The following is a 9,996-nucleotide window of genomic DNA, read 5'->3' as shown; positions in this document are numbered from 1 at the left end:
CATTAATGTAACCTTTTATGTAAATAACTACGAAAGTGGTTATATAACAGTCCATCAATCTGGCTTGTATTTCACGGTTAGGAAATTTATATGACATCATATAAATCAGTCGTTAGTTTCAAAATACAAAATTGGTATTTCAATAGTGCCCTCAAACTGAATCAAACTATTTAGCACTTGTGTTACATTACCCTATACAGAAGTATGACATTAAGAATGTTCTTAAGTAATGATGCTTGTCAAGATGATGCGCATGCGTGGACCTGCTCTACAGATGCGCATGCGTGGTGTGCTCTATGGATGCGCTTGGCGATCGTCACGGACCATTGCGTTGCAACTGAACAAAACACTTGACCTAATTACGAATATTGAGGAGACGTTGCTTTTAAAATCCAATATTATTGCTAATGTGTCGCTGGTACAAATATAAACATTTTCGACCGACTTGTGATGATTTGTTAAAATGTTCTTTTTTACAAAAAAAATGAAGCATTTATTGAGATGAGGCAAAGTGCGAAACCATTTGTTTAATTGTATTGACCGACTTATTGGTATAATAACATTTTATCACAATGTTTGTCGCATCAAGCATTATTACATTTATCGTCATAGCAACTGCCACGCCCCAAATGTTTATGCCATCAAGAAAGAACATCAAACTAAATATCAAACTAAACTACCGGTTTGTCGTGATTAAGCCTAACTTATTATTATGTAACATTCTTTCAATCTTGGTCTGACTATAAAGGTTTGGTTCCCGATACAGACGCAACGCAAGCGAGTTGACCAATGACAAGCGATAGTTGGAATAATTCTTTGCTTGTGAAATGTCAAAACGCTTACGTCCTTGTTGCGTCCTAACCATTCCAATACTGTTTTCTACTATCTCTCTCTGCCTTGAATATAACGAATATTACATAATCCTTTACAAACAAAAAGCCGTTTATTTCTAACAATATACAGTTTATAAATTAGAAGTAATCTGATCCACTTGTACATGGTTAAATTAAATACATTGATTTTTTTCTGTCAAATATATTGATATATGTTTATCTTAAACCTGAGACAACAATTTAAATTGTTGTGTCAGATACAAGTATTGCAAACCCCTCAGGGATATACCATTATTATATGTAAAAAGACCAAACAATAATTGGTGTCGTGCAGACCATCAGTGACGTAAGCGACAAACAGTGATTCTGATTGGTTGATAAGTTTTGGGTTGCGATGTTAATTGTTTAGCATATAACCGCAATTACTTGTTTCATTGTTACACTTAACATACTAAGGTATTTATTATTTAGCTGTATTACACTTTCCAATAATATTAACAGCATTTATTGACGTTAATCGTATTTTTAATATATCTATTTATTAGAATATCACACGAAATCGAGTTATGATATTTGAAAAATCTCATTTTTTATATCTCTTGCATTAGGTGTCGTGTCGGTAGAGACGTTTACCCGCAGGCTAGCTGTATTGTTTAGTCGGTTTAACACAGTTGCACATTAATTTAAGTTATAAATTTTAAAAAATTATAACTTTGTTTTGTATAGAGGGTGTCGTATACTTTCTATTAAGTACGACACCCTCTATCTGATGCGCTACATTTTACAATAACAATACTGAAATATCCCTTTACTGCAACGCATTTGTTCGATTCCATACCACGCCCAATAATGTCGTTTATTTATTGGTCTTTTTTTCTGACATAAATCATAATTTTAATTATATTTTAAACATTTAAAGAATTGTTATATCTATCTATATGTTATTGAACAAATTTCGTGTGCAATTACATTCTCTTACGTCTTGTACTTATCGACTCCAGTCGGATCGTTTCGTCCAAAATTAGATCAAAATTTACATTCCCACGACTTAACTCCAAGCAATGTTTATTAAAGATTACTGTATAAATACTAGTGTAGTTGAGATGTAGTCAAACATATCCCAACTAATGGTTAGACAGCAGTCACACTGTGTAATGATAACATTTTATTCGTCTTAACGTTTTACTTGTAAAAGAGAAATGCGGCCATTAAAGTATCATATTCGGTATATTTTGGATTGTTTAACTGTGTGCGCGTATGTGCGGCCGCAATATGCCAAACTCACGACACCATAATATGAGTATAACCTACTTTACTGATCTAAATATGAAGTTGAAACACACCGCTTACTAGCACTTTAAGAGTATCATAAACGTATGTGTGAGATATGTTATTGCAGCAGCGAACATAGTGCTGTATATTGACGATGATGTTTAATTGACTCTGATTGCATGCAGCCTGTTAATTGCGTCTTATTTAGACCAACAAAATGGATCATCTGCAAAAGACAATAATTCAACAACATGGATCATGCTTGACTTCTTTAACATTACAATTGATATTATCCTTTTGTTTCATCCAAGCCTTTCTAAAATAAAATATAAATAATTTTATTTCGAAAATGTGATGTTTAGAAAAAAAACCAGTACAAAATGTATGGTACTGTAATCAACATCTATATCTCTAAGAGTTTTTTTTTTTAATTAGAGTATATACATAATCATATAAATTGTGAGTAAATACATTAATAATTTATACACTTTTAAGGACAGCACAGAAATTAATTCGGTATAGTTTTAAAGTAATGACATTTAGGTAATAACATTTAAAACTTGATTTTAACGAGGTTTTTTTGTTTTACTTATAAAACAGAAAAATAATAAATTGTCAAACGTAATCAAACAAGCAAATTAAACAAGTTTACTTTTGTAGACTTGAGAAATTAGATAAGTATTTGTTTTGTTCTAAAATCCAGAATGAACGAACTCTCTCCAAGGCCTTAATAAACATATTCCTACATAATGTAGGATTAAAATTATCGCAATTTAAGTCGCCTTGGTTTTGTTTTTGTTGACCGACGCGTGAGGCGATACCAAACGAACGATTCCAATGGGTTCGTAGAAATAAAATGTCATTTATTTTCGCTTTACAACGGTTAATCACCATTCTATACTTAAATTCTAATCAAATTGTGTTAACGCCTTTTTAAATTTGAGGATATGGAAAATTGTTTATACTCGAAGGGTGAATTTACTAGTTAGATATGACGCGAATCAATTAATTGTTATATACGTTGTTTCGGCAACACCCCTGCGAGTGATAATAGTATGAGTGACCTCTATGACCTCGCTATCAAAACACTTGACGATTCTACCAACCAACGAATGAACAGTTAGATAGTAACACTCGTGCGAAGCACTGGGTTAGAGAATTACGTACGTGCTTTACTACTACTACCAGACTAAAATAAGTAAATCGCTAGTATTTGTTTTTTAAATAGTTATTTTATATGAAATATTCAGATATGGCTGTTAGTTCACCGCCAACTCAAATACCACCAACGAGTGTGTTGTATAAACTTGAGAAAACGGCTTACAGTACTCCAGCCCCTGTTAGCAGTGACCCGGCGAATAATGAGTGCAAACTCGTCGAATATCGTGGGGCTAAAGTTGCCAGTTTTAACATTAATGGTCTAATGATGATATGCTTACCACAGGCATTTGAACTGTTTCTAAAACATCTTGTCGGAGGACTACATACAGTGTATACCAAGTTGAAAAGACTAGAAATTACACCAGTTGTTTGCAATGTGGAACAAGTGAGAATCTTACGTGGTCTTGGGGCAATACAACCCGGTGTAAATCGATGCAAACTTTTGACCAGGGAACAGTTTGATATCTTATACCAAGATTGTACCACAGCGAGGTAAGACAATATATTATTTGTTATATATTTTATACTTATTATATCACATTGAATAAATAGATATATATTAAAAGTATTATTATAATCAATAAATCAAGTACCATTTGTTAACTAAATTGTTCAAGTATAATATTAACATTTATTTATCCTTTGAAAATATCTAAAAAGTTTTTCAATCGAATTGTTGAAGGCCCACCACATTTTTCCGTTTCATTTATTAGTCCATATTAAGCCCACTATTTACAGAATTATGGCAGTTATTTTCCACTGTTAATTAATTAAATTCTACAATTATATATAATATATGATTTATCTCGAGAAAAATATGAAATTTTGTTTTAATAAATTGTATTATTCTGTCACATCATATCTACTATATATTTCATATATAATAATTTTAAACTTTTTTGAAAAAATTAATTGTGAAAAATAAATTGAAATATGCAAAATATAAGTATATCGTATATATTTAAAATTATCACATTTTATTAAAGCATACAAATATATTATTTAATACAAATGAAAATAGTTTTTAAATATAACTGTTGACAATAAAACACATAATAATATGTTAATTGGTATATCTGGTTCTCTATGTGAAATGTCATATGGTAGGCAATTAGACACCAGCCATTGAATTATATTAAAATTAAAATCAATACAATGTATTTATTTAAACAAGGATACTATTATCAAATTTAAATGTATATTGTTATTTTGTTGAAAAACAATGAAATCGCAGAATAAGTTGACAAAACATTAAATAATTGAATAATGTTTTTACTTTTATGTAAATGATTCTATATTTAAAATACAATGTGAATAAATCTGTATTTAAATTAACAAAATTATTTATTTTTGACAACTTATTTATAAAATTGATTGAATATGAGAAATAAACTATTATTTATAGCATACATGAGTAGTACACTGACTCTATACTGTACACATTATAGCTACTGTATATAAATCTAGTTCAATGCTTGTAACTGTAAATTATGTCACCAGAATTAAACTAAGAAAGAAATGAATGAATTTGTCAAATGTTAGCCTTTGCAAACAATCATAATAAATCTTTGTAAGTATACTTCTCCAGATCAAAGCAAATAAACATTACAAACATTTTATTTTATTAATTTTTCAATCTTTAGAGATGTGCTATTGTTCATAAGATAGCATTATTATTGTCCATTATCAATAAAGCAATAATCAATAATAATCGGTAATCAATAAATCTATAGTCATTTTTTACCTTTTAATCCTGTTAATTCATCTTATCCACATACTGTACTGTATCTACTCATCCATTTTGTTTGTTTTTACGTCTTTTTTTATTAGTTTTTAGGCAAAAGTTTTTATACAGTTTAACCAAACTTGTTTTAACTTTACAAGCAATCAAAGTATTATTATTTGTAATCATCTTTAAATGATAAATAATTTGTAAGTTAATATATAACGTACAGTACTTGGTTTTTATGTTCAAGTATACTGTTTGTGTTATTGAGTATTTTAAATTTTAAACAGTCCATACGAGTATTACATGTATATGTTCTTAAACCTCATTATTTCCCAACAGAATTTTCATTATCTTTAAAGATTTAAAAGAAAATTATATGAAATATAATATTGAATATATTCGCACATCGAAGTCAGGAAATGTGATATCGCATTCATAGAAAAAAAGTGCACACTCTCATTTCTACAAATTGTAATTGACAAGCTTAAATTCTAGATTTCAATTGTAAAAGGTGAATGTCCCTGCATTGAATAGTACAATCAATTATTAATTTTGTTTATTTCTCCCGAATGAATATATAAGAATGATCTGTGAATTCAAATAAATGATTTAATTGTTAATTGTGTTTATAAATTGTTGAGCGCTTCAGTAAAAGCTGCTTGTTGTAAAATTTATTTTTTTTTGTGTTTTGTTGGTTACTGAACTTATATTTTGGAATAATTTACAAAATTGAATCACGTAAAGGCCTTGTATGGAATTATTTATTTACTTTTTCTTGCACCTTTGCAAAAATTACATCATTATTTTAATAATTTCTAACTTCAAATTACATAAACCAGGTTTATTTTTATGCTTGAGTTCTCATCACCAACTATTTTTCATAAGTTAGTATTGTCTCATTTTACAAATAGAGATATATTTACTTTGATGAAGACAATTAACAGTCTACATTAAATATTATGTGAGTAGCTTCATTACTGATTCTTATTCATATTTTGTCTATTCATAACGTAATATTTATTATTAGCATGTAAGCAATACACAAGAAATCAATTATTACAATTTCTATAGTGTTTAATATAATTGATTAATTAGTTGAAAGGTATCTTGAATAACTATATTTGAAATCATTAGAATAATATTGTTGTAGACAGACAAACAGCGTATTAAGTATAGACTTAAAAGATAGTAAGTACAGACCTTAAAATATAGTAATAAGTAGACATATAGCATGTTATTAAGTATAGACTTGAAAAATAGTAAGTTAAGACCTAACTTTACAAGATACTATAAGTACAGACTTACAACATACTACATTAAGTACAGACTTACAACATACTACATTAAAAGTACAGACTTACAACATAGTACATTAAGTACAGACTTACAACATACTGTACATTAAGTACAGACTTACAACATACTAAATTTAGTACAGACATAGTACTTTTAAAAGTCATGTTACTATATAGGAAAATAATGTTGATGGATGGATAATAAATTGAATTTGTTGATAATTTGCAAATAGAAAAGCTTATTTATTACCTGATAGAATATGTTATTAAATTGAAGTGCTTTGGAAAATTATTTAATTCATGATATAGTTTATTTTCTCATAAGTTAATCTGCTGCACATGAAAATCTATATCCAAATGTATTTCCATCGCTGTGGTGATTATTGTTATTAATACAGAGCGGCTATCAAGAAGACTTATAATTTATAAGGCCTCAGGTAGTGTTCTTCTACAATATCAATTGGCATTATGTATTATGAAATCCAATTAATTCTACAGATGATGAAGTATACTCGTAATTTCAAACTCTCACCTCATCATAATGAATATTGGTATTTGCAGCTTAAGTGCACAGCAGATCGTGATGTTTACGGCAACTACTTCATATTTGTGTTTACATCCATTTTTGACCTTCAGAAACAATAAAACAATTACAACTCTGATTCTAAATTAAAGCTCTGTCTACACTCTCAAACTAGTTTGACAAACAATGTGCGATGTGCCCAAATATGGTAGTGATATTTCCAAATATAGTATTGATATGACATCATCATGTCTATATATGGGCACATTGCATTTTTTTTGTCACATAAAGTTTTATAGTGTACAGTAGACAAGACTTCAAGATATTATTAATTATTGTTTTCTGGGTGTAATTGTGCTGGAGAGAAATAAGCTAGCATAAAAATCAAGAATAAAGTTGACCTGCCCTGCTTTTAAAAAAAAAACCCTTATAAAATTCAAAGATGGAACATAGATTTTTCAATTTACACATTAGGTGGATAATAGGCAATGATCATACAGTGATAAACATTTTAATAAATTGTAGTTTGATGGCTTGCAGGGACAACTTTGTTTACCGAGACAACATATTTACAAACATTAATTCTCAGACCTTGACTTGAGAAGAATAACAGAAGAATTACAAATTATATCTAAATGATGATTGTCAATAAAAAAATAATTGTAGCTAAGATTATTGTGCATTAAAAAATGATTAATTGGAACGAGTAAAAACACCTTGTTTACAGGAACCACTTCATCATTTTCATCAATTTTTAGACATTTATAAAGAATTCTCAATTCTTCTTAAACAATAACAATAAACTTAAATTAATCGTTTACATGTTCATACAAAATAGCTGGACAAAAAGCAATGCGTTATTTATCTTTTAGTTGATGACGCGATTTATCAAATTTTGCCAAAGCGATTGGTAGTTATCTAAACCTATTTTCTACTACTGTATAGTTAGGAAGTTATTGTGAGTATTCTTTTGTGTAGTTACGTCCCAATTCCAAGAAAACTACTAACTGTATTTTTGTATAGTATATTTATTCCTGATACGAATTTGATAAGGATTAATGATGGATCCTTGCCCTATATTACTGTAAGAATTTTAACATTATCATCATCCTATGAATTATAGGTTGGTGGTGACTTGATTCAATTAGTAACTCCTTACAACTGTGTGGGTTATATTTGTGTATAAAGTGTAGAAAAATAATGTTCTTTTAAATAATGCATGATTTATTGATTGAAAAAAAAAACTTTTACACTAACGATGGAGATGTTTCATTTCAAAACATTTATTACAGACTGATCGTTATACAATGACTGACAAACAATAAATGAGTGCATTGAATCATTGATCGATGAATAAAGAAAAATGACCAGATAGATGATAAAAAAAACATCTTGTTTTGAGCATGACTTGAAAAAGATATGAAAATGAATTGAATAAACCAAATTTACTTTATAATAAAAGAGTAAACAAATGGGAACCATAAATAAATACATTTAAAAAATGCGTTAACCACGATGATAATGCTGTTGATAAGACATCCGGCAAAAATATAATATATAACCACGACAGAATGAAGATTTTGGTATCCATTAACGATTACATCATACTACACTACTATAGTTATTTACAAAGAAATGTTGATAACGACAACTAAGAGATATTATTAATGGATCGTGAAATGTTTTCTTATCAATTGTCAACTGTGTCAATATACTGAAATGAGACAGAGTAAAATTAATTAAACAAAATCTATGATTTGGGAAACAAAGCAAATAATGTATGGTAATTGTGAAGCCTACTGATAGTTTGTATGCAATTGTGTAATTAGTTTCTTTGAGATAAATAACACCGGTGGTCAAATATTAATAATGAAATTTAAACCTAAGTCTGTACAATGTCACATGTTTCAACATTATTGTATTTATCAAATCTTTACTATCATCATCATCATCATCATCAACATCATACATCATGATCAATCATCATCATCTTTTTTAAATTTATATGAATTTAATTATAAATTAATTCATAACAATAGGAATTAAGATAAGATGTATTGCAGACTTAAAATGAGCATATACTTGCAGTTGAACTTTTACTGCAGATACTCATACTTCCTGCACATTTGTCCAATTTCAAGTTTGTTATTTTTGCCAGTGTTTTCAAATGTTATGGCTTCCGTCTCTGATATGATTCTGGTTTTTATATGCAATTTAAGAAGGCAATATACAAAAGGCAATCACAAAAATCACACATCTGTGGCTAACAGATAAACGGATACAATTGGAAAAACATCTGTTTACAACTATAGATAGGAAGAGAGGTAATAAAAATTATTATCCCGTTCAAACAAGCAATAAATTGCTTTATTGTACGATTATTTTAACACATATGATTTGATTAAAAAAAATGATTAACATTTCAGTTTTGTTCATTTTTGTTGTTATCACAATAACTTTGATTTGGTAATTATATGGGATAATCGGCTTTGTGTGTTTTGTAAAAGAATTAAACTACTTTGTATCATTATGTTTTGAAGCTTTCTGTAAATCCTCTAACTGCCTTCACAGTTTTCAATTTATGTTCTATATTATTAAAAGAATGTTTGTTTTTAACTAAAGAAAACAATGCTGGTTACCAATCTTTTCTCTATCTGTTAAATTGCGGTCTATCATAGTTAATTTATTAACAAATTTCATAGTTAATTTATGGTTTACAGTAATTTGTTCAAATGAAAAAAAAAAAATTTGTATTAAACATCCGATGTTAACGACACAGAGGTGCAGCACATGAGCGCTTTCTGCGCATGTACAATAACTTAGAGTAACTCCTGTATAAATACATACACCTTTAAAAAAGATAAACTTTTTCCAATTTAGATAATCATTTTGTAATTAACTTTTGTTCCACAAACATCTAATAATTCATAGAGGAAGCGGTGAAATTGTTTTATCAAGTGTCTTACACCAAGGCCAGGTTGCTGAGAGCATTTTTGTTTTACCCTTTTAAGATGGTAAAAACATTAATAATGTTTTTTAATGGAATAGATAATTAAGGAACATAACATTGATTCACTCCTTCAGCCTATTGTACTTTTATTTGATAAAAGTGGTAAACTGATACAGTAATAAATACATCTTTTATTGGTAAGGGGGGAAAAGCGAAATCGTAAATCATTCGTT

At 28.7% G+C, this 9,996-nt stretch overlaps 1 protein-coding gene across 2 annotated transcripts in view; it reads left to right on the top strand.

Moving 5' to 3' along the window:
* Positions 1-3,226: 3,226 nt before the first annotated feature.
* Positions 3,227-9,996, top strand: part of LOC144843719 (dachshund homolog 1-like) — a 52,750-nt gene continuing 45,980 nt past the window's right edge. Inside the window, exon 1 of one of the 2 annotated variants that reach the window (XM_078700624.1) lies at positions 3,227-3,758. In XM_078700624.1, the coding sequence (XP_078556750.1) occupies positions 3,343-3,758 (416 nt within the window). In that variant the 5' untranslated portion in view covers positions 3,227-3,342. The remainder of the gene's footprint in view (positions 3,759-9,996) is intronic. The other variant, XM_078700623.1, reaches the window with a different exon arrangement.

This window comes from Antedon bifida, chromosome 5, assembly GCF_963402885.1.
Source record: "Antedon bifida chromosome 5, ecAntBifi1.1, whole genome shotgun sequence".
In the NCBI taxonomy this organism is placed as follows: Eukaryota; Metazoa; Echinodermata; class Crinoidea; order Comatulida; family Antedonidae; genus Antedon; species Antedon bifida.
This window is presented reverse-complemented; position numbering and strand designations above follow the sequence as displayed.